General features: G+C 54.3%; 7 protein-coding genes across 7 annotated transcripts; 4 read left to right on the top strand and 3 right to left on the bottom strand.

Moving 5' to 3' along the window:
- Positions 1 to 242: 242 nt before the first annotated feature.
- Positions 243 to 2,515, top strand: SMAC4_02345 (uncharacterized protein; the record flags this gene model as incomplete). The annotated part of the gene is made up of 1 exon (XM_003350626.2): positions 243 to 2,515. Exon 1 carries the CDS (start codon positions 323 to 325, stop codon positions 2,513 to 2,515), a length of 2,193 nt encoding a protein of 730 aa, XP_003350674.1. The 5' UTR covers positions 243 to 322.
- A 36-nt stretch (positions 2,516 to 2,551) lies between these two features.
- On the bottom strand, positions 2,552 to 3,789 carry SMAC4_02344 (uncharacterized protein). The gene is made up of 3 exons (XM_066089755.1): positions 3,519 to 3,789; positions 3,377 to 3,445; positions 2,552 to 3,232 (listed from the first exon to the last, which is right to left on the bottom strand). Exons 1-3 carry the CDS (start codon positions 3,673 to 3,675, stop codon positions 2,913 to 2,915), a joined length of 546 nt encoding a protein of 181 aa, XP_065947230.1. The 5' UTR covers positions 3,676 to 3,789; the 3' UTR covers positions 2,552 to 2,912.
- A 49-nt stretch (positions 3,790 to 3,838) lies between these two features.
- Positions 3,839 to 6,886, top strand: SMAC4_02343 (uncharacterized protein). The gene is made up of 2 exons (XM_066089754.1): positions 3,839 to 5,051; positions 5,124 to 6,886. Exons 1-2 carry the CDS (start codon positions 4,629 to 4,631, stop codon positions 6,411 to 6,413), a joined length of 1,713 nt encoding a protein of 570 aa, XP_065947229.1. The 5' UTR covers positions 3,839 to 4,628; the 3' UTR covers positions 6,414 to 6,886.
- Positions 6,887 to 6,979: 93 nt separating this feature from the next.
- Positions 6,980 to 8,161, bottom strand: SMAC4_02342 (uncharacterized protein). The gene has a single exon (XM_003350623.2). It carries the CDS (start codon positions 8,069 to 8,071, stop codon positions 7,157 to 7,159), a length of 915 nt encoding a protein of 304 aa, XP_003350671.1. The 5' UTR covers positions 8,072 to 8,161; the 3' UTR covers positions 6,980 to 7,156.
- Positions 8,162 to 9,236: 1,075 nt separating this feature from the next.
- SMAC4_02341 (uncharacterized protein) lies at positions 9,237 to 18,173 on the top strand (the record flags this gene model as incomplete). The annotated part of the gene is made up of 1 exon (XM_003350622.2): positions 9,237 to 18,173. The coding sequence occupies one exon, from the start codon at positions 9,237 to 9,239 to the stop codon at positions 18,171 to 18,173; it is 8,937 nt and encodes a 2,978-aa protein (XP_003350670.2).
- Positions 18,174 to 18,442: 269 nt separating this feature from the next.
- SMAC4_02340 (uncharacterized protein) lies at positions 18,443 to 20,199 on the bottom strand. The gene is made up of 3 exons (XM_003350621.2): positions 19,826 to 20,199; positions 19,670 to 19,752; positions 18,443 to 19,601 (listed from the first exon to the last, which is right to left on the bottom strand). Exons 1-3 carry the CDS (start codon positions 20,008 to 20,010, stop codon positions 18,595 to 18,597), a joined length of 1,275 nt encoding a protein of 424 aa, XP_003350669.1. The 5' UTR covers positions 20,011 to 20,199; the 3' UTR covers positions 18,443 to 18,594.
- Positions 20,200 to 20,558: 359 nt separating this feature from the next.
- On the top strand, positions 20,559 to 22,886 carry SMAC4_02339 (uncharacterized protein). The gene is made up of 3 exons (XM_003350620.2): positions 20,559 to 20,780; positions 20,861 to 21,892; positions 21,949 to 22,886. Exons 1-3 carry the CDS (start codon positions 20,775 to 20,777, stop codon positions 22,246 to 22,248), a joined length of 1,338 nt encoding a protein of 445 aa, XP_003350668.1. The 5' UTR covers positions 20,559 to 20,774; the 3' UTR covers positions 22,249 to 22,886.
- The last annotated feature ends 727 nt before the right edge of the window (positions 22,887 to 23,613 follow it).

Genomic DNA, 23,613 nt, shown 5'->3' with positions numbered 1-23,613 from the left:
AATCGACAACCTTGGGGATAACAGGGACCGGAGATAATGGCTAAATGTCTTCTCTGTGACCATCTTTGCCCTCTTCGGGACATCTAGCCCCCTCACTTTCTCCAGACTACTGGGCGAACAGGCTAATAACGGCTTCATCAAGTTGACCATCCATGGTTTGCCCTATGGAACGTCTGGATGAATGAGGAGAAATGTATGCCAAGATGAAGCTATTGACCTCACCCAGAGGTAGGCACAACACCCCCAAAGTATATCATGAAGGTTTCCCTAGGACTATGACAGGAAGTATCCGATAGCTCAAGTGAGCTATGTGCAAGCAACAATGTGGCATCTCATCCTGCTCCTCTCCTGCTTAGGGGCAGTCGAAGCCAAAATCTCTCCCCACCAAAGACAAAAAGTAGTCCAAGCCTACAACCCCCGACGAAACACCAGCTCAGACTCTACACCCCTTCAAGTAGGAAACGGCAACTTCGCCTTCGGCGCCGACATCACCGGTCTCCAAACCTTCAAGCCCTACGCCACATTGTCAACATGGGGTTGGCACAACTTCAGCCTACCCACCACGCCGAACCAGACATCCGTCGACGACTTCACAGGCTTGCAGTGGTGGACTCACGACAGGCTGGTGACTTATGACCAGCCTAATCCAGCCCAGAACGACATCTCGCAATGGCTTATCCAGAACCCCCAGCGGGTTAAACTGGGGAATATCGGCTTTGCCTTCCCCCGTGATGGCGATGAGAAAGACAAAAATGTCACGGAGGCGGACCTGGAGAAGAAGACGCAGACACTCGATATATGGTCAGGAGTCTTAAAGTCGTCCTTTGCCTACAAGGGCGTTCCTGTATCCGTAAACACAGCGGTCGACCCAGACTCTGATACCGTCTTGGTAGAGGTTGATTCCAAGCTGCTGCAGTCAGGTGGTCTCGGTCTCTTCTTTGATTTCCCCTATTCCGACCGCAATAAATTCGACGCTCCTTTCGTCGGCGTGTGGAACGCAACAGACAAGCACACGACGGTCTTGCAGCACCAGACCTCTCACTCCGCCGTGATCCAGCACTCTTTGGGGCAAACGACGTATTACCTTACTTTGCAATGGGAGGGGGGAGAAGCGACGATCACTGGTCCGGCTAAGGGAACTCATCGGTATTTTCTGAGGATGAATAACAGCAAGACAACAACGAGGAGGTTGCGGCTCAAGGCTACTTTTTTACCTGAACCACTGGATGCAACTAGCACTGCAACAGTCACTACGACTCCTTCTTTCACCAAGTTACTAGCCAGAACGCAAAACTGGTGGAACACCTACTGGATAGCCGGCGCCTTTGTCGATCTCTCCCGCGTTATCAACTCCAAGTCCAGTCCATCGTCTCTCCAGGCCAACGCAACCGAACTCCAAAGCCGCATCCTCCTCTCCCTCTACCTCCTCGCCGTCAACTCCGCCTCCTCCCTCCCGCCCCAAGAATCCGGTCTAGTCAACAACGGCTGGTACGGCAAATTCCACCTAGAAATGGTCCTCTGGAACACCCTTCACTTCGCACGCTGGAACCATTTCCCCTTGTTCTGGCGCAGTTTACCCACCACTTACACTCTATTCCTGCCTTCTTCCCTTGCCCGTGCCCGAGAGCAGGGGTATAAGGGAGCGAGATGGGGCAAAATGACGGACCCTACTGGCCGTAGCGCGCCGGGGGAGATTAATTCTTTGTTGATCTGGCAGCAGCCGCATCCGATGTTTTTCGCTGAGACGGAGTGGCGGTCTTTTCCTAATGCGACCACCTTAAAAAAGTGGGAGGAGGTGCTGGAGCAGACGGCCGAGTTTATGGTTTATTACGCCTGGTTCAACCAGTCGACGGGGTATTATGACTTGGGACCGCCGATGTATCCTGTTTCGGAAAACACTAATCCCAATGCCACGATAAACCCGACCTTCGAGCTGGCGTACTGGCGCTTTGGGCTGGATGTCGCGTGCAAGTGGAAGCAGAGACAGAATAAGACTGTTCCCGAGGAGTGGACGCGTGTACGGGATAACTTGGCGCCGTTGCCGGTTGTGGATGGGACGTATGCGGTCTATGAGGGTATACCGGGCATGTGGAGGGATAATAAGACGACGAACGATCACCCGGCTATGGCGGGGATTTATGGTTTGCTACCCGCGCCGGCGAGTGGGCAACCGCCCTTGGATATGGATGTGCTGAGGAGGACGGCCGAATATATCAAGCGGTATTGGGCGTTGGAGGAGTCGTATGGGTGGGATTTCTCGATGCTGGCGATGAATGCCCTTAGGCTGGGGGACGAAGAGCAGGCGATTGAGTATTTGCTGCATCCCATCTTTCAGTTCGATGATGCTGGGTATCCGGTGGGCGGGTCGCGGGTGCCGACGCCTTATTTCCCGAACTCGGCGTCGTTGTTGTTGGCGGTGGCGATGATGGCGGGCGGGTGGGATGGGAGTGAAGGGAAACATTTCCCCAAGGGGTGGGAGGAGGTTGAAGTGGATGGGTTCGTGCCGGCTATGTGAGAAAGGGGTCCTAGGAAACAGTGTTAGTCGTAGATATCGTTCGTGACCTTATCCTACCCAAAGTATGATCAGTGTCAAGATTGACTGGAAGGCTGAACTCGAGGCAATCCATCAAATCGGTAAGTTTGGTAACGGTAAAATACACTTTGTGTTTTCTCGGCGACCTTGGTGTAAGGCTTGTTTGCGATCTTCCTTTTGTATGATAAAGTCGCAGCTGGGGCGGATAGCATTTCACAATATTCTGCTTCCAACCGCCCATCCCATTCCCTTTGGCAACCCCCCTTCCTCATCTCTCCATCTCAGGGTATGAATCATAGCAAGATAATGTTTGGTCGTCTCCTCCCCGTCTCTTCGTTCCGGATTTTGTTAAAGCGTACCGATGTCGTGATCATATCGTTCATAGAAGCGCCTCCCCAACGTTCTCCCCTTCAAAGCCAATGGTGGAAAGCTTCTTGACCTTGCGCTTCTCCTTGGCCTTCTCCTCGGCCTTCTTCTGCTTGGCTAGCGTCTGCACCAGTTCGAGGTCGGCAAGGTCGTAGCCCGGGGGCGCGTCGTCGTCGCGGTCCAAGTCGATCTCGCCCATAAGGAGCACGTTCTCGCCGCGAACAACAAAGAGGCCCCGGTCGACGTCAGCGTAAAGCCCCCTGGTCTGGGCGGGTGACTGCGTGCCTGGAGGCACGAATATCCTCTCCTTTGTTTGTTGTAGTACTAGGTTGGCTAGTATGGTGGGGAAAAAAAGTGGTTTCGTGTTAACACAGGTCACCTCCTCATGCTCGTGCTTGCTCGTTCGTGCGTGTGTAGGTGGTGGTCATATGTGTTGTGATGATGAGAGGTAGGTAAGGTAGGTTCATGGAGGCATACCAAACTGATCCCAACTGCGGAGGATGCCCGTGAGCTTTCGTCCGTCGCGCAATGCTACCATTAGCTTCTCTGTTGGCACCCGATCGCTCGTGTCAGCCTAGTTCTTCCAGTCCAAATGTGTGTCGTTGATGTTCCTTCTTACTATCGGTAAGGTCGAGGAGTTGGGCAGCTGTGGTGAACATTTGTGCGGGCAACTGCTGGGGCTGGGGAGGACGGCCGCCTCCAAGGAGTCCCGGCTGGCCGGGGCCCTGAGGGAAGGGCGGTGGTGGGGGTTGATCGTTTATCGAGAGGTGTTCCATGGCTGTGTATATGATGATGGTCTATGTCTTCCAGTCCATTTGTGAGGTTTCGGGAAGTGTCTTCAGCGTTGTTGAATTGGGGAGCGGGATGGCCATGATGCGACGGGACAGCTGCCCACCCTGACGTTGCCTGCCGCCCGCGTACGTAGCTGCCGTCCTGACCTTGTACTCCTTGCTCCGCTGTTGGTGCAGCTCACCCCCACTTTCCACTATGAGCGGGTCCCTTGAGGGACAGCCCGAGTCTGCACAGACCTTCTCACTTACACGGCTCCTACCATAATCATTTAGCTGACTCTTTTGTCGCAGCTTCCGGCAGGCAAAACCTGCTCGTGTAAGTCAGCCACATGAATGTGCGCCTTGGTTGAGCCACAGTAACCCTCAGCTTGAAGCCTCAACTGCCACTGCTGTAGGTTGCTCTTACAGCGCCTATGCGGTGGAGCTGCATCACTGTAAACACCACTGCCAGGAACCCTGTGTCAAGCCGGTGGTCGGACGTGGACCGACTTCAATCTGGCTCTTGCCTGCAGTGCCGCTGCCGCATTCTCCTCCCACCACTGCACTTCGGCTCATCCTGCTGTCAACCCCAATTCATCCTATTTCTCCATCTGCACTCCATCTGCACAATACGTCTTTTCGTTGTCGACAATTATTTACGAAAACCATACGAGGACTATGTCCGAATCCTCCTCGACCGCCAGAAGCCTTACCTTTTTCCTTGCCTTTGCGCTGTAACCTTTCTGCGTGCCCGTCCACCGGCAGACGAGGGCAACTTTCTTCCCATCGTCCACTCGACTTTTGACTTCTAGTCTCCCAGCCTCAAATCTCTGCACCACCGGGGCACCCATTCTCTTGCCCACTCACCTCGCCTTTACCTCACCTTCTCCTACTCGGTCTGTACCTCTGTACTCGAAATCAAGCAAATTGAGCAACGCACGTACGAGCGGCCCTTCGCCATGGCCTCTACCGACGTTACCATGGCCGACGCGCCTTCCGGTCGGCCTGATCGCCGCTCCATCGCTTCCCCTCCACCCGGCCAGTCGCAGTCACAGTCTAAGAGAGACAAACGTCGCCAGATGCTCGCCGAGCGTATCGCAACCCTTTCTGAAAAATGGAGCAAAGAAAGAGACCAGACGTTCCGTGAACAATTACAGAAAATCCAGATTGACACCAGCCTGGTCATGCGAGTCGACCCCTATGTCGACCGACCTTTGGACAGCTTCGAAGAGGACCAGAGACGACTCAACCAGCTCAATGGCACCGACCCCGATGGAGTCCCGCGATCCCTGCTTGACATGGCTGGCCCCAAGTTTGCCAAGTGGATGGAGAAAGTACAGGATCTCGCAGAGCAACGCGATTATGCTCTCACCAAATACAAAGTACGTCTTCCCTGTCATAACCTTTCAGCTCTCCTTCAGTCCTGGTGCCAATGCTGACTCTTGGTTCCACAGTTCGACTACGAGAAGAAGATCGCCGAATACCTCAACACGCATGCCTATAAGACGGAGCTTGCGAACAGAGAACACAAGGCACTTGCTTCGACCCTCCGCGATCGATTGATCAACATCATCACTTCAAAGAAATACAGACTCAACAAGGAAAAGGAGGCCCTCGAGATCGCCGATGCGTCCGCCCTACTCTTGCACCCCAATCAATTCAGCATCACAAACCCAGCCAGCCCGGGAGGCACCCATGGCAAGCGGGCCACCCGCCTGCGAAGAGAAATGGAGGATACAATCGGCATGGATGGCAAGAAAAGAAAACGCAACATGAATGACGACGACGGTTCCCCAGCACCACAACGTCGCGCACTCGATCCAAACAGCACCACACCCCTTTGGCAGACAGACCGTCTGGTCCAACGCAAGACCACCGGCCCCATTTACAGCATTGACAAGTTGTTCACGGACAAGGAACTATCCATGACCTACAACCAGTCCGCTTTGGCGGCCCACAAGTACATTCTCACCCATAAGCCGCGGTTTGACGACTATGGCCGCCCGATCTCGTCCCCCGAGGGCAGTGTTTCCGGTAGCGGCGACCTTGACGATCCCGACTCGGAGTCGGCTCCCTCGGCGCCGATGATGGAGAGGAATGTGTCGCACGCTACTCGCAGCAACAAGAGTGGGGCTAACAATCCCAACTTTGACGACAGACTCATGGGCTTGGAGATGCTCGCTAACTTCGACTTCCCCGGTAACCTTGAGCGTTTGACTAGTAGTCAGGACCCTAAGCAGCCTCCTGCCTTCCCGTCACAATACGTCAAGGGCCACGCAAAGCAGTCTGACTTCAATACCCCAGCAGCGCTCGCTAGTGACGACGTGAGCGGGGACTTGATGGTTATGCACGCCCTGAAGCAGTACGACCAGCTGAATGGCATGGGTGCCAATCTACAGACTGAGCATGGAAGCATGAAGCTTCTCCAATCGGTGTCGCTCCCAATCAAGGACCGCAGGTTTGTGTCTTTTGTTCAGGGTGAGCGGCCGTCGGAGAACGAACTCAGAGAGCGTCTTGGTCTTCCCCCGATCAAGGCGCCAGTTGAGCCCGAGAGATCTGAGCCAACCAATGGCCTCGGTCTCGGCACCCCATCAAAGGGCGGTCGCTCGGGTACTCCGTCCCACCATGCGTCTCCTGCTAAGGCGCTTGGGGGTGTCTCTATGAGCAGGCAGTCTAGCGCCAACGGCGGCGTGGCTATGAGCCGGACCAGCAGCAGAAAGGGACGCGGCGGCCGCGGTGGTTAACAACGAGGCGGTAGAGCGAGACGCGGCTGTGGAGCGGAGAAAGGATTCGACGAGAGCTATAAGTGGTTCGCCATGACGAAGGAGAGTAATGCACAGCGCCGTTTGGCACTTTGGCGCTTTCACATTTTACACTGGGTGTTTTTCCCATATGCGATGGCGGCTGTGTTGGCTCCATGACAAGCAGGAAGAAAAGCAGGGACGGAGAGGCGTTTGTTCAGATCTGGATCGAGGGTTGCGCATACATTGAAGGGGTTACGGAGTTTAAGGGAACCTCACTGGACTTTTATTACAGGTGCTACTCGAGCACTCGATGCTTTCATACCTGCTGTTTGAGCATTAGGTATCATGTTATAGATACTTTTCGGTTCGTTCATTACCTTGGGGTCGTCCGCGTGTCGTTTCGCATCGCGTTGGTGTTTTTGGAGCCCATATTTTCCTTCCAAATCGTCAACATCACCTACCACATAGCGAGTTGCCAGATGGGTTTTGCTAGCTGATCTATCATATAGTAAGACTGACAATCATTTCAACTAGACATCACTGAAAGCTACCAACTTGACGAAAGAGCAAAGATAAAGGAGAATATCCCGAATACATCGACACTTATCTGCATAGGACATTTGAAACCCACCACTCAACTCTATCAAAGAGAAATGCTTCCCAAATCACACAGAACCCTCCAACCCTCTCTCGACTACTGACGAGTACCACAAGCTCCAAACCAACACTCACCCACCATCCTCTCAAGGTCCAAAAACCAGTGCCCTAACCTCAATACTCTCCCGTCCCTCCGCATCCGCCCTCTGTCTCGGATCCTCAAAAGCCGTATGCGGCACCCTACCCCCCTTCACTTTCTTCCCTTCCTCCAATCCCTCCTTACCAGCCCAACTATCAAAGCACTCCAACAAAACCCTCTCATCCCCCGTCATCCCGCTCAAAAAGTACCACTTCTGGTCTTCATCATGCAACACCCCCGCCGTCTGGCCCGTATATCCATCCTTATACCTGTGTTCCACCGGCACGATATCCTCGTCCTTGACCGTCTGCGAACTAGCAAACGCTAGCGGGAAGGATTCCACGGGTCCCTTGTTCAACGGTCTCCAGACGTTCACGATACGGTATCGACCTTGCAGTAACTTCTCGGCCTCCTCGGGGGAAGAAGCATGTCGTCGCACGCGCTGCGCGGTGGAAAAGGCCGTTTGGTCGATATGGACGCGCTGCACCGGACCCCTGGGGGAAGAGGGGTCGGTGCGTCGGATGGTGTGGTCGAAGATTATCACTTTGGAGGAACCGGGGATGGTGTTGAGTAGAAGGGAGGTGACTTCAGGGTAGTAGTTCTCGGAAATGGATGCGTCAGAGGTAAAATTGGAGCCGTTTTTGGAAGGGTCTTCCTCGGCGGAGGGGGGCAGGTTGGAAAGGATTTGGAAGGCGTCATTTTCCAATGTGAAGGAGGTTTCTTGCCCGCGGATGTCGTGGATGGTGATGGGGAGGGTTTGGTAGGAGAAGTTACGCTCGGGAACACCGGGCGGGGGGTCGACGTTGTTGAAGGGGGTTGAGCCGTCGGTGGGCGGGACGTAGAAGTGGAGGGGGGCGACGACGTCGCCGCGGGGGACGCGGTCTCCTGTGGTGGCCGTGGTGGTGGTGGTTGTTGTGGACATGGTGATGGTTTGTGATAGGGTGGGTGGTGGGAGTTTGGAAATAAGGAGTGGGAAATGTCTTGAGTGTCAAAGATGCTACTGCTTCTGCTGCTGATTATCTTCCAAATCACAAAGATGAAGGGGGGATGCGAGCTGGTTTATATCTTCAAACATTCACATCAACAGTCCTCTCCGTCACATCACACCAAGTACAGTTAAAACGGCGAAGAAGGCCTCACGGCTATGGACATTAGTAACAGCGGTGATGATTTCAAAGCAATGTGCGGATTATAGTTGTTCAACAAGGTGCTGTGTACCAGTCCGTCTCAGTGCTGAGACGCTTTCCCGTGTTTGATGACTTACACGTGCCATTACGGGAAGAATGGGAAGACAAGGGAAAAGTAACGAATGTGAAGCCATCCGCTAGCACGATCACGTCATGTAAAAGGCGCGTCCATGCCGTAATGGGATATGCGGACTAGAGACTTACAGGCCCGCCGCCCTTGCAGTGTTACTGCAGACGTGATGGTTTCCTGCCGATGGTGTCCTCGGATGAGATGAACCGTACAATAGAATTAGTAATCCGGGTTGGAATGGTGTAAAGATGGAGTTAGCCTTTCCAGCTGCCTTCTGACGGGATTGATATCCCCGTGACAGACGCCCTTTGTGATGTGAGATGGCGGCATGATTCCGACTACCGTGTTGTAGGTCTTTCTGATAGTCAACGGTCATTCAGTCTGATGTTGTTCATCTTAAAGTGACGTCTGCGGGAGAGGGGCCCGTACATGACTAAGCATTCCCAGCCCTGAAAATGTGGACTCCTTCAACCTGTCGTTCTGCCAGCTGAAGAACGGGGTTTTGCCGAGCCGCGGGGACACTTTTGCGGTCGCATTCTCATTGGCGGGCAATTACAAGCTGTTGCTTGGCGACGGATCCAAACTTGTCAATCAATCATGGGTCGGGTCGCCTCAACAACGACGGGGAATTCCAAAGTAAACAATTGCTAGCAGCGGCTTTCAGATTCGCACCCTTTTGGATAGAGGCTTATGCGCATGCGCCCTCTGCTGCATCATTTGCAAACATTTACATATTGCTTGACCATCCATTCCATTAACTGCGTTGTATCCACCATCAGCACCACCACCACCACCATACTGGGCCTCATGCGCCCACAACCAGGGCTGCCATGGACGAGGACGAAGACGCGTCCATGATGTCGGTCGACGACACTTCGACGTCCACGGATCCACTCCTCGAGACCGCCGCCACACCAGCCTCTCGCTCCGTGACACCAGCGATCCCAGCCCGCCAACCCTCATCGGCGCGTCGCGGTCGCCCTAGGAACCAGAACCAGCCCACTCCGCGATCACAGCGAGTCCAAGCCCTCCGAGAAAGCACACCGAGAAAGCGCATGTTCGAATTGGACGTTGGAGATGCGCGATCGCCCCAGCGCTTGCTGGTCACCGTCGAAGCCGAAAGCTCGAGAGTCACTTCAAGAAGCAGCGTTAGTCGCCGTCTGTTTCAGCACTCGACGCCAACCGCTCGCAGCACAATTCGCGAAAGAGAAAGGACGACATCGGTTACGGTTCCCTTGCGCGGCGTGGAGGATGACGGAGACGACGAGATTACTCGACTTGGCGAATTTGTTACACCGAGGCCGCGCGGAAGGCCACCGCGAACAGCTACTCCAGGCACAGCCTTGCGCTCAGAGACACCGAAGACGACGACTCGCCCGATGCGACCAGCGACCCCCGGATTCCGACTGCGCGAAGCACGATCATCGTCCAAGGACGTCTTGGATTCGGATGTCACCATCGATTTCAGCAAGCTCGGGTTTGCATCAGGTACAAAGCGGCGGATGAGCTTGACACCAGGGCCTAGCAGTCGTGCGCCGAAGCGGAGGAAGAATGCTGCGGGTACATCGCCAGTGAGACAGCCTAGCTTGCTGGGTCCAGGCTCTACGCGAAGGAAACGAGGCCGTCCAAGGAAGGATTCGATTGCGCACGACGAGTTTTCCGCCCTCATAGACCGAGATCTTACGGCGCTTAAAGAAGACGACTCCGACCATGAGCCTGGGCCCCAAGCCGAATCCAGTCGCGACCAACAAAACCGAGACCGAATTCGAGATCAGGCTGAAGAACACATCCGTCGCGAGCGCATTTTCCAACGAGGACCGTCAAACGTTATCTTGAGCAATACATACATTGGAGCTCCCTCGAGTGATGTTCCTAGGCCAGACGAGTCGGAAGGTGACCTATGGTTGGACAACTCGTTCAACCCACCTCAAGACACACCGGCCGCTCGACGATGGAACGGGGCACCTAGAGCACAACCCTCCAGGGTCGAGCAGCTGCGACCGGAACCTGTGCGTCGAGAAACACCCCAATTGGAGTCGGAGCTTTCGCATGGAGACGAATACGTCGAGTTCGCAGACTTTGGTGGTGGCGAATCGCATAGCGACATCGAATCGGAGCTGGACGATGAGAACGCGACACCAAGGGATACACCCATTCAGCCGACAGAAACTAGGTTACCAGGCGAAGAATTCACAATGATAGACCCCTATTCGCTACTATCTATGCAGCAAAATTCGAGCTATGTCGAGGAGCAAGGCCACGAAGCGCAAAACGAGGAAGCTCGCGATGGCGACACGACAAGCTTTTACATCAATAAAACCATCAAGTCGTTACGAATAAGTCAGCAGGAGCAGGAATCGGACGAGCGGGAAACTCATAATAGGACAGTCGATTATTCGGTCAACTCCAATTTGACGACTACACCGAGGGCACCTATTCCCAGTTACGATCCGCTATATCGATATTCGACGGGTGATAACAGAGGAGAGGCTGAGGTTGTGGAGGAAATAGAGGAGGAGGAAGCACATGATGGTGGAGAGTCTTCGGAAAAGTGTCAGAGCAAAACTTCACGACTGCAAGAAAATTCGGGACGAGAGCCAGAACAAGGAGAAGAATGGGGCCCGGATCTGGATCGCGAACCAGAATCGGAACTGGCTCTTGAGCCTGGGTCTGATGCTGGCTTTGAACCAAGGACGGAATCAAAGCCTGAACGTGAAACGGAGGCGGAATTACAACATGAACCTGCACCCGAGCCCGAAGAATCCGACATATGGTTTCATCCAGAACCACGAAAGCGACGACGAGAACCGCAGAAGGAGAAACAGCATGAACGGGAACCGGAACCTGGGTCAAATCATGCGGCAAAATCCAGTACTTGGTCTCGGGCGGAACAACGACAAGAACATCACCACCCCGTACAGCTAGACTCTGACATTTCGCACCAGCGGCAACTAAATCAAACCCGGCGTCTGGTGGATGAACGGGAATCAGGCTTTGAGCCAATATCTGGGAACACGCCAGACTTCGAACCCCTGCCTGAACAACGGTCTCAATCACCGCAAGAACCTGAACTTGAGCCAGGGCCAGAATCTCACCATGAAGAGGAACAGGAGCAGGAGCAGGAGCTTGATGATAATATGGAGTTTGAGCGGCAGCAGGAAACTGAAGAAGAAGCACAGCAAGAACAAGCACAACAGCCCAAGCCATGGCGGGTAAAGTCTTCAAATCAACAGAAAACTCGGTCGTTCGGAACACAACTGGACGTAGATGTCCGTGGTAACGTTGGGGTGGATTCGTCAAACCGCTCAGTGGACTATGACAACTTTGAAACACAGGAATCAAGCGTCCTATATCACGGCCACCTTCGAAGAGAATCACGAGGCGCTCTACCACCTGAACCATCAAGTCCGCTATTTAGAAAATCCCAGACAGATGTTCAGCAGCAACAGACCACAAAGACAATCATACAGCCCTCTGTTGAGCGGCCTTCATCTGTGAATAACTCCACCCCCTTATATGCGTTGAATTGTATTCTGACCCCTGATGAGACACCATCTCCTGTCCCTCCAGAACACCGCGACTACGACTTTCAGTACGATTTTGGTTCTCATGCCAATGTAGAGGCCGACGACGACGCCGAGCTTAATGATGACGGGCATAGACAAGCCACCGAATCCGCCGAGCCCGCTCTAGACGAAGAGATGCCTTCTTCACCCCCGACCGGAAGCTTTTCCCGACACGAGCAGCCCCGCCCCGAACCTCCATTACGCCGAGTCCGATCGAACTCGAACGAAACCCCCGCCGATCGAGTCACATCTTTAACCTCGCCTGGTCTTCCGGCACTCAACCCCCAGAATTTGATGCCCCCACCCGACTCACAGAACCGGCCGGCTCTGTCTCCAATCATCAGAGCTGGTGAAGCACTGCGACAGGTAACCTCGGACCCTCCGTCGCCTCCAGGCAGGGGAAGCTTCTTGCGCAGCCCCTTCCGAGGGATGCCCGGGGTCCAAGACAGCCATTCGCCGTCACCGTCAGCCTCTAGGGTCTCCCAGTCTCAGCCTCAATCTCAACCTCAACCTCAACCTCAACTTCAGCCGTTGCCCCAAGCCCAATTCGAAACAACCCCTAACCCGCCCGAAAGATTGGGCTTTGGCTTGTTCAACTCGATTAAGAATCTGGTTGCCCAAGGAGCGCAAGTCCTATCGCCACGGAACGCCTCGAGGCAAGCTTCCGTCAATGCCGGAGAAAGTTCTAGACAAGCATCAGCGACCGCGGCTGGCACCACTAGTAGTCCCATGGAGATTTTCATGGACGACCCGTTCGGTCCCGATCCACCCGGGTCTTCTAGAGGAAGCACCGGGCGTAACTCGCTCTTTGGCAGCATGATGAGCAAGCATCGTGGCTCCGGTGGTAGTCAAGATGCTAGTGGTACTGCCAGTGCTAGTGCTAGCTTTGAGAAAAGAGATCAAGGCAGTGCTAACGTCAGCGCCAGTACTAGCTTTGAGAGACAAAGTCGTGCGAGTAGCGGTTCTGAGAGAGCGGCGTATGGTTATAACGGGCTGGGAAGGCAGTCGGAAGAGAATGCCGCGTTTGATAGAGGGTTTCAGGTCAATACCGGCTTTGGCAATCAACGCCAAATCTTCGGAGAACCGTATGTTCAAGGGGATGCTGGCTTTGGAAGCCAGCACCAGGTCTTCGCGGAACCACATGCCCAAGGCGGCTTCGGCTTTGACAGACAGCAACGACCCAACACCGGCTTTGGAGAATACCATGCTCAAGCTAACACCGGCTTTGAGAGGCCGACACAAGCGGACACTAGCTTCGGTGGAAGAAGTCAAGCCAACACCAGCTTTGGTCGACAAGCCATTGTCAACACAGGGTTCGACAGATCTCAGACTCAAGCCCAGGCCAGCAGTAGCCATGCCATAAAACAACCTTCAGTAACTACCAACTTCGACAGGCAACACCAACCAAACACCAGCTTCGGGCATCAGCAAGCTGAGGCCAGCACCACCCACGATAGGCAAGCTCAAGCCGAGACCAGCTTCGCAAGCCAATGTCAAGCTACCACAAGTTCTTCCACCAGACAACCCCAAGCCAACCCCATCTTCGATAGCACAACCCAGGGTCCATCCTCCTTCTCCGAGCGCCAACAACATGAACATGAACAAGAAGCCATGGACTGGCAAGCCGAAGAGGAAGCCAGCCATCACAGCCACGAAATCAACGTAACCCGTGACCGCTCCGCATCCGCGAGCCTTGGTTTCCACCATGATAGCAGCCGCAGCCATGATAACACCTCTGGCTTAGAACGTACTGCTGCTCGGGAAGGCTCTACTACTCGGAGATCAGCATCAGTCACAAAAGACCATCCGGAACCTGAACATGAAGCTCGTGGTCATGGTCATGGTTATAGGGAAGTCATCGAGACTGGAGCTGTTACGGAAGAGAGAGGGGAAGAGCGGGTATGGGGTGGCTATGGGAGCGATTCCAGGTCTGGCCGAAGCTTCAGGGAAAGTAGTCATTCGGGTTCTAGGATCCATGGGGGACCGCACTCGACTCGGAAACCATCAATTCCGAGCGAACCCAAAGCTCCGCGGTATAGGGAAACCGTTGAAGTTGAGACGGTGACTGAAGAACGAGAGGTAGAGCATGTGTGGGGAGCCTACGAAGGTGATGCCAGGGCTAGGTCCAGTTTTAGGGAGAGTAGTCATTCTTCTGGGAGACATGGTCACTCTCGGCATGATTCCGGCTCGAGGCATGGTTCGAGACATGGGTCTCGCCACGTATCGGAAGAGCGGGAGACGAAGGAGACAAGGGAAGAGCGGGAACGAAGCGAAGCAAGGGGGCGGGGAAGGAGTAGGGAGGTGACGGAGGACATTGTCGAAGAGGTCCGCGAGGAGTATGAGCATGAGAATGAGCATGAGAGCGGACACTTTCACTCCGGTGGTCGTCGCTCGAGTGTACGTGAAGATGGGAGCCGCAGACACAGTTCCTCCCGCTCTTCAAATCGATCCGACCGCGACCGGGGTAAAGCTTCGTCTTCTTCTCGACAGAGGTCGGAAGAGCAAGAGACTCGGTCAGATCGGGAAAGGCAAGAAGAACGTGGGGTGAGAGAGGCGACCGAGGAAATCACGGAAGAAGTCCGGGAAGAGTATGAGCATGAGCATGAGCACGAGCACGAGAGCGAAAGTGAACGCTATCAATCTGGTGGTCATGCCCGTGAGGAAGAGAGCCACCAACACGGAAGCAGCTCCCGCTCTACCCGATCCGATCGCGACCGAGGTAAAGCTTCAGCTTCGTCTGCTTCTTCTTCTAGGGGACATGGTGCTCACCGCCAGCCAAGCTCAGAACAAGAAGTGAGGCAAGTGCGCGAAGTGACAGAAGAGATCGTAGAAGGAGAGCGAAACGAGTATGAAGAGGAAAGAGGCGGTCGCCACTCTAGTCACGTCGAAGAAAGTCATCGTCACTGGTCACGCGGCGGGCCGCACGGGTCGCAGTCCAACAGCCGAGCTAACGAGTCAATAAAGCGAGATGATTACCGGCGCGGCGGCTCCTCGGGGGAGGGAGAAACCACCAGAGAGGTGACTGAAGTGGAGGAGGAGGACGGGGGGAATGAGTATGAGGAGGAGGAAAGGGGTGGGCATTCCTCAGGGTATGTGGATGAACAAAGTCAAAGACAAGAGTCTCAGTCATCCGGCCGAGATGGAGGGTCCTGGCGGAAAGATGAGCAGCAGCGAAGTTCGGCTGAGCGGGAAAGGAGTGAGGCCGAGGAAGGCCGAGATGAGGTTGAGGAGGAAAGTGAAGAGCATCGGACGAGTCGTAGTTCGGATGCCAGTCGTCAACGCGAGGTCGCACAGCACCGGGCGAGTCGTAGCTCGGAAGCAGGTCGCCAACACGAGTCGCTGCTCGAGCACAGCAGGACTTCCTCGCGAGGTGATCAACTGCAGAGTTCAGCAGATCGACAAGCACCTGAAGTGGAAAAGGCACGCCATCAGAACTACTCTGAAGGCGAAGACTACGGGCTGGCTGATGCAGAAGAGAATCATCAACGTGAAGAATCTCTGCTTCAGCAGCACGGAGACGAGCACGAGCACGAGCACGAACAAGACCATCAGATGGATTATATCGAAGATGCAAGTCATCACCAAGCTGAGGAGAGAGAGCACACGCAGGGGCAAGATGAAGAGGAAGAAGAGGAAGAAGAGGAGGAAGATCTCTTCCTTCTCGAAGCCATGCGTTCATCTCCCGCAGTCAAGCCCAAATCTCACTTGAAGGAGAACAATCCTGCCGGCATTCTTCCCTCCGCCCATAAGCCCCAGCCGAACTCCTCTCGCTGGCAATCCAACAAAAGTCAGATGGTTCGCGATCAGCTGAACACAGCCGCCGCCGCAGAAGACAAAAGTGACGAGCCGGAAGAAGAGTATAGCCTGCTTCATTCCAGTCGGGTCAAGAGGTTCCGGCCTGCGCTGAAGCCGGTTCCAAACAAGAAGGCGAACCTTTTGGGGTTCTTCTCATCGCCTGCAACTATTCCAGACATAAGCTTGCAGGGTCCAGAGGGTAATAATTCTTCTCTTGTGTCTGAGCCTGAAGCGCTCAACAGGCAAAGTCAAGCCAACGGCGGCAAGGTGTCATCTGGCTCGGGAGTCCTTTTGGAACGGTCACAAAATCTTGCTACAGGTCAGGCGGCTGCTGAGAGGAAGCTGGGAACGACTCCCATCGGTCGCGTTGCTGCATCTCAACGTCTCTCCGTGCCGGTTTCTCAGAAGCCGTTCCACCCTTCACCGTTGGGCACAGCTCCCGTGTTGTCAGGGCAACCCTCCAGACCCCTGCAACCGACACAGCGCGTACTCCGGCACTCTTCCTCCATCGTCGGCTCTTCTTCGCCACCACAGTCTGGAAGCATCTACACTCCAGTCCCGCAGAAACAAAACTTTACCCCCATGCGACGCGAGCCAGGCGCTAAGCTCCCCTTGTTCGAACGTAGCGGCGGTGGAACAAAGACTGACACTGGCACGACTGGTGTGCCTTCTCTCAAAGACAACAACGACACAGGTTCAGGCTCAGGCACCACTCCAACTTCGATAACCGACAAACCTAAGCAGTTGCTGTTTGGAATTAAGGCGTCCATTTCCAAGTTATTCTCGGATCCTCCCGCTAAGAGCGTTGAGTACGGACAGCCGAACGAAGACGAAAACGAGGACGAGATTGAAGAAGAGCACCAAGAGCCTGGAGAACAGCAGCCTGAAGAAGAGGACCTGGTACTGGACGACTTCGACGAGATAGTTGAACTCGAAGAAGAACAATCGTCTACTGAGGAAAGTTTCGAACCACCACAGCAGCTCAGAGCTCTGCCCGACAAGAACTCGTCCCCTATCAAGTCTGCATTGCGACCGCCGACTAAGAGTCGCACGCGCACGCCCGGTCGGGTGGTGGAGTTTGCCAATAGTGTAAGGCAGTCGCCTACTCCGAGACGTAACGGACGGAACGCAGACAACAACATTTCTGAACAAAGGCGTCCTGGTCCTGTGTTTGGGGAGCGTTCGGCTCCGGTGGTTATCACCAGCTCGCCTAGTACCCATACGGAGAGTAGTCCTGTTCCTAGTCCAGCTGCTGGTGAGGAGAGGATTCGGGAGAACAACACGCCTGAGAGGTATGAGGAGGATTATCAGGACCAGGAAGAGGATCACAAACCGGATGGCGAGGCGGAGATGGACAAGGACTTGGACAACGTGGACATGGATGTGGATGATGACATTGAATGGTACGAGCATGAACCGGCGCCCGCACTGGCACCAGCACGGGCAGCGGCACCAAGACAGGCACCGTCAATTCCTCGCCCACTAAGCCCTGGACGAGGACGTCAACAGGAACGGCAGCCACAATTCGGTGCTGCCTCGCAACGTCAACCACTACAACCGCCGCTCATCAAACCTACATCAACCCTTGAGAACTCCCCCGTTATTCGCTCGGGCGTTTCTCTCTTCGGTCACGGTCGGCATAGACCACTACCGCCTCCTATTCCGCCTTCTAAGCGTAATATCGTTACGCCTCTCCAGCCTCTTCAACCTCCTCGGCCGTTGCAGCCACTCTACCCTACTCTACCACAACTCTCTCCTCTTACTGAACAACAACTCTCTCAGCCCTCAATGTCGACTTCAGCCTTGGCTTCGACCTCTCAGCACTATAACGGCCAAGTTTCCAACGCCGCTTCCACCTCAGCCGGCGCTTCATCCTCCTTCTACGCCGCCAACTCGTCTGGCACTTCAGCCGTCACTTACACGTCTCACAACCAACTCCCAATCCAGGAACAACAACTCCCCCCACCAACCCCCAACTGGACCACTTCCCACTGGGAAATCCTCTCCTCGGTCATAACCCACCACCGTTCCCTTAACCCCCGCACCCTCACAAAGGGTAAACGTCCTCTCCTCCCTTACTCTCTCCAGTCCTTCCTAGCCAAAACATACACCCCCTCCCCCTCACAAACTCAACACGACCCTGTTTCCGGTCTTCCTATCGACGAGTCAGTGACCATCGAACAATGGCATTTGGACGTCGTCTATGAGTTCAGGGAGATGTTTAGGCGGGTTTGGGGAAGTGATGAACTTTATGGAGGAGTTTTTGGGATGCAAGAAAATGAAAAAGGGGGGTGGAGTGAAGGGGAGGTTGTGAGGCGGGTTTATGCTTTTCTGGTGGGGGAACGGAGGAGAGTGGAGGGTAGGGTTGATCGGAGTAGAAGAATGGGGAGGGGTGTTGTTCGGTGATGATTTGGATGTGTTTGTTATGTTGTGGTTATAGATGGGATAGGGGTGTAAGGATTATGGGGAGAAGAGAAAGGGAGTGTAAGAGGAGAAGGAAGGAAAAGGAGAAGAACAAAGTGAAAGAAGGACTGGATACCCAAAGTATGGATGCATGAGTAGGATATATCAAGTTGTTGTTATAATGGTTCTTTGTATAAACATTGGTTCGTTTTCTAGACTCAGAAATTTGGACATACATACAATATCACATTTTGCAACACTACTGCCAAAGACTCAAAACTCAAATATTGATGCGGTTTATCGTGCTCATTTCAATACGCCCAACTAATATCATGTCTAAGCGTAATGTTAGACAAACCCCAAGTTGCTAAAACCCTAAACCGTCCCCCCATTCATACCCGTTTCTTCTGTCTTTCAGAGTTGATTACTCAAGTTGAGAGGCCTGGTTCGTATAAAGAACATCAACCACATTGCTGAGCTTCTCGATGGTCTTCAGCGCCGCATCGTACGAATCATCCCGGTGCGTCTCATCGTAGATGATGAGGCAGCCGGCACCCTGGTCCAGCACACCGATGATCACCTTATCCAGGATCATCTGCGAGAGCTTCCTTTCCACCTGCTGGGTATCCAAACCGACCATCTTGGCAATGTGATCAATCTCCACGCGGCTGAAGGGCTCAATGACCTTGATCAGGTTCTGCTCCAACATGGCATCGTACAGGCGTCGCAGATGGTTGCGGATGAAGGTATCGCTGCCGAGCTCGTACCGGTAGGCGGCCAGGGCGCGCTCGTACTCCTCGAGGGATCGGTTGCTGTGGGCGCGGGCGATGGCCTTCATGGCCTCGAGCGACTTGCCGGCGTACTTGACGGCCTGCTTGGAGGTCATGAGCTGGTTGACGTCGTCGGCGAGGTTGAGCATGATCTTGCAGAGAAGCATGTACTGCAGCGCAGCCTGGGCCCGCTGTGGCTCGTCCTGCGTGTGGTAGCCGTCCAACGCCTCAATGAAGTAACTGAAGGCCGTCTGGAAGTCCTTGTCCTCGGCGTGCAGCATGCCCGACTGCATGTCCAGGTTGGCCTGGAGCAGAGGAGGAGTGTAGACGGAGGCCGCGCTCGTGCGCGCGCTGGTGAGGGCGGCGCGGGCCTTGGCGATGTTGCCAAGGGCGTGGTATACCCGCGACTCGAGTAGCTGGACTTCGACGAGGACGAGCTTGTCGTCCATGCGCTTGAGCTCACGGAGGAGGCCGTTGATGAGGGTCAGGGCATCGTAGTAGGACTGCTTGGCCATGTACAGGGCGACGAGGCGGGTTTCGAGGTTCTGGCGGAGGAAGGAGCGGCGCTCTGATGTGGCCCATTCTATACACGACTTGGTGACGGAAATCTGGACATCAAGGGAGTCGGGAATGGGTTCGAAGAGGTCGAGGAGCTGACGGACTGTGTGAGTAAGTGTTAGTATCCTCATGAGCTTGTATAGTAGAGCCAAGCTAATGGCGGGGTCGTACCGAGCTTTGCCGTCTTTGCCTTTGCGAACGAAGAGAGAACTGTGCGGCTCTGAGTTACGAGGTCTACGAGGCCTTGTGTGTTCCTGTAAAGAGTGATGGGAGGTTAGTGACCACGCCCCTCCTCGATGACCACGACATACAACCCGCCACTCTTACTTCTCGTCGCGATAGAGCTCTCCCAGGTTGACCAAAGCTGTCTCGTATTCCCGAACGGCGGCGTCAGAGGTAACTGATGGCGGCTTGGAGATGATGTCCTTGTAAATCTGCTCGGCCTGGCGAGGATCGGTCGAAACCACCTTCTGCGCCTCGCGCACTCTCTCTGATGCTTCGCCCTGGGCCATTGTGTCGTGTGCTGTTGGTCTCGATCGCCAAGTGGAAATCGGGAGTGGTATAAATGGAAAGTTTAAATATCGAATTTGGTGATGATTATTCGAGGTCGTGGTGGTATATTCGGCGTACCGGTGGTCGCAGAGCGTCGTCGGAGAGGGTTGGTGGTTGGAGGTTGTTTGGGTGTTGAAGTTGGAGCTCAGGTTGTTCCCCGTTGTCGTGACGAACCTCACCACAGCAGCTGTTACCCAAGTGGAAGTGCAGGCGGCATGCCACTAACGAGAACCACTGTACGTACCGCTAGGTTGCCAGGCGCGACGTAATTAGCTGGAGACACCCACCTACACATCCCTGCCATCTGGCGGCAGGCAAGCCCAGCTCTCGGCAGCTCAGGCCCTGTCCATCATCAGACAGTGAAGCTCTAACACTCTGAGACTAAGTCTTTAGGAAAGCGCCAAGAAGGCGGTGAAGAGTCTTGCCGCTAGACCCCGCCAAAATTTCTCCAGAGGAAGGGGACGGGAGCTGTCAAACTGCCCGTCTCGACTGGTGCTCCCCAATTGGCGACAGACACTCCCGGCATCCATCCATCCATCAATCCATCCCAAGGTCGAGACCGTATCACAGCACCTGGGCTTTGCGACTTCCTCGGTGAACCGACAAACTTCAACCCTACCGTTTTTATACAACACATCAACATCTTTACACTCGATACTCTTCGGCCTCGATAGCCTTCCATCTACGACCCCTTCGACATCATCAACAGAGAAACACCGTCACCATGAAGGTACTCAGGCCTACCATACGCGACACCGATCAAGAGTCGCATACCTATTTCCAGGCTCACCACTGACATTTCTTCAACAGATCAAAGCCCTCAGCCGAAACATCTCGGCCCAACAGGCCCCCGGTAACGACGTCACCCGCGCACCTCGCAACCTTGCGCCCGAACTCCATCCCTTCGAGCGCGCTCGCGAGTACAAGAGAGCCCTCAATGCCGTCAAGTTGGAGAGAGTCTTCGCCAAGCCGTTCCTCGGCCAGCTAGGAAATGGCCACGTTCAGGGTGTCTACAGCATGGCCAAGGACAAGAACTCGCTATCTACCATCGCTTCCGGTGCTGGCGACGGTATCGTCAAGGTCTGGGATCTCACAACACGGGACGAAGCATGGAAGGTCGCCGCCCACAACAACATCGTCAAGGGAATGACCTTCACCAACGACAAGAAGCTCCTCACATGCGCCACCGACGGCATCAAGCTTTGGGACCCTTATACCAAGTCCGACACTCCTACCCCACTTGCGACATGGCAAGAAGGCGGACCATACACGGCCCTCTCGTTCCACCGCACCGCCAACTCCTTCGTCGCCTCCTCGGGTGCCGGCTGCATTCGCGTTTGGGATCTGGAGCACAGCACGGCTCCTCAGACAATACAGTGGCCGAATCACACCGACACCATCACCGACGTTTGCTTCAACCAGGTTGAGACCTCTATCGTTGGTTCCGTCGGCACCGATCGCTCCGTTATTCTCTTCGATTTGCGCACCAACATGCCCGTCATCAAGACCGTTCTCAAGTTCGCCGCCAACCGCATTGTCTTCAACCCCATGGAGGCCATGAACATGGCCGTTGCCTCGGAAGATCACAACATCTACCTTTTCGACGCCAGGAACTTCACCAAGGCCCAAAACATTCAGAAGGGTCACGTTGCGGCGGTTATGGATGTCGAGTTCTCCCCCACCGGTGAGGAGCTCGTGTCTGGTTCGTACGATCGCACAATCAGGGTGTGGCGTCGCGACCAGGGCATGTCTCGCGACGTTTACCACACCAAGCGTATGCAGAGGGTGTTCCGGACGACCTGGACTATGGATTCCAAGTACCTTCTCAGCGGCAGTGACGACGTAGGTCTTCTCTGGTTTATTTTCTCGTTGATCAGCACAGCTAACGTGACATGCAGGGTAACATCCGCTTGTGGCGTGCGAATGCCTCCGAGCGCAGCGGTGTCAAGGCGACCAAGCAGAGACAGGCGCTCGAGTACAACAAGACCTTGGTCGAGAGGTATTCGCACATGCCCGAGATCAAGCGTATCTCCCGCCACAGACACTTGCCCAAGGTGGTCAAGAAGGCGGCCGAGATCAAGCGCGAGGAGCTTGCGGCCATCAAGAGGAGGGAGGAGAACGAGAGGAAACACACCGTCAAGCAGTTCGAGAAGCGCAAGGCCGAGAGAGAGAAGGCCATCCTGGCCAAGCTGGAGTAATTGTGTGGTGTTCTGTTGGGCTTTCGTGTGCCATGGTTTGTGCGGTCTCTCATGCTTTACGCTATCTATGCGTTTATCATTTTTCTTGCATTGGGCGGCGTTTATTGTTAATGGGAAAATTGTCAGGCTATTTATTGATGAGGCGATTAGGCAGCGGAGTCTCACTCGTTTTATATACGGAGTTCGATACCATACATTTGAAGACAACTATTGATCACCTTTACTCCCCATACGAGTTGCAAACCTATGTTATTCAACTGACCACCACGCTCGATACTAGATAAATAGCGAGCTGCTGAACAGGCATGAACACGAAAGTCAATCCCGCACAGTCTACCTTATATCCAACCTTCGAGCCGGCCATATGCTTCGAGGGAACAAGATTGTCTGCAAGCATGTAGGTCCTATCGTGCGGGTGCCAAATCACTGGAGATGCTTTTCTGGCCGGGCTCTGGCGGAGTCGGATCCTGGAGGGCATTGACTGGAGAGTCATGGACCCGGTGCCCAAGCTGTCTTCCAAGTACCGGGCACCCTCATGGTCCTGGGCTTTCGTGGATGCACCAGTTTACCCAAAACTCCCCAGCGCCGTTTTCCAGAATCTTGTAAGGCTGGTCCTAGTGAAAGTCCAGCCGGAGGGACCAAACACTAACACAGGAAGGCGCGTGTCCGCAGGACATCTGGTTCTGGACGGTCTACTCATCCAAGCCAAAATCAGACATAAATTGTCGGAAGAGCCAGGAGAAGACAACAGTTATATTGTTGCTCTACGCTCGACGACGACGACTTTCTGGCCATCTGAGAGTTCCTGTTTTGGTGTTTCCTGCTTTCAGGTTCTTCGGAAACCGCGATGTCGATGGCGTGAATTTGAGCTTTCGTTACGTCTGGACCACCACCAGGAGGACACTCGCCTTGACGAACACCACCAAAATCTCCATTTCGTTCCAATCAACTCGGACCAAATCATGATCCAGGATGAATGCGCCTCGGACATCATGTTTTTGATACTCGCTCCGCTCTACGATAGGCGCACTGGGCAGCTTCTTCATCACTGCCGAATCGGACATTTTGTTTTGATGGAGAGAGAGATTCAAGAAAAACTTGGCTTTCATCCCCGGGAAGAAGATGGATTGATGGTCTTGAGGTCTGACCAGAAGCTGACTAGGATCACGGTAGTCTAGTTCTAAGGCTTACTGAAGAATCAGGATATGGCCAAATTGAGTGGATTTAAGGTGTCTTGAGACAACCTTCCGTGGTCTGATGTCCAACCAAACTAAAGCTGCCATTTGGCCATTGGGAATTTGCACTGAGTGGATCGTACGAGACGTATTTGAACCTCGGTTTTGGGAGCGCCCCCAAAGTCGACTT

Source organism: Sordaria macrospora, chromosome 5 (genome assembly GCF_033870435.1).
Source record: "Sordaria macrospora chromosome 5, complete sequence".
Taxonomy (NCBI): Eukaryota; Fungi; Ascomycota; class Sordariomycetes; order Sordariales; family Sordariaceae; genus Sordaria; species Sordaria macrospora.
The sequence above is the reverse complement of the archived record's forward strand: the minus strand, read 5'-3'. Positions and strand labels throughout refer to the sequence as shown.

Coding starts and splice junctions, on each gene's coding strand:
- SMAC4_02344 (XM_066089755.1), bottom strand. CDS start 3,675: ATGGAACACCTCTCGATAAACGATCAACCCCCACCACCGCCCTTCCCT. Junction 3,446..3,518: donor ACTCCTCGACCTTACCGATA/GTAAGAAGGAAC, acceptor GGGTGCCAACAG/AGAAGCTAATGGTAGCATTG. Junction 3,233..3,376: donor CCGCAGTTGGGATCAGTTTG/GTATGCCTCCAT, acceptor CCACCATACTAG/CCAACCTAGTACTACAACAA.
- SMAC4_02343 (XM_066089754.1), top strand. CDS start 4,629: ATGGCCTCTACCGACGTTACCATGGCCGACGCGCCTTCCGGTCGGCCT. Junction 5,052..5,123: donor ATGCTCTCACCAAATACAAA/GTACGTCTTCCC, acceptor TTGGTTCCACAG/TTCGACTACGAGAAGAAGAT.
- SMAC4_02342 (XM_003350623.2), bottom strand. CDS start 8,071: ATGTCCACAACAACCACCACCACCACGGCCACCACAGGAGACCGCGTC.
- SMAC4_02340 (XM_003350621.2), bottom strand. CDS start 20,010: ATGGCCCAGGGCGAAGCATCAGAGAGAGTGCGCGAGGCGCAGAAGGTG. Junction 19,753..19,825: donor GAGCTCTATCGCGACGAGAA/GTAAGAGTGGCG, acceptor CACTCTTTACAG/GAACACACAAGGCCTCGTAG. Junction 19,602..19,669: donor GGCAAAGACGGCAAAGCTCG/GTACGACCCCGC, acceptor TTACTCACACAG/TCCGTCAGCTCCTCGACCTC.
- SMAC4_02339 (XM_003350620.2), top strand. Junction 21,893..21,948: donor TTCTCAGCGGCAGTGACGAC/GTAGGTCTTCTC, acceptor CGTGACATGCAG/GGTAACATCCGCTTGTGGCG.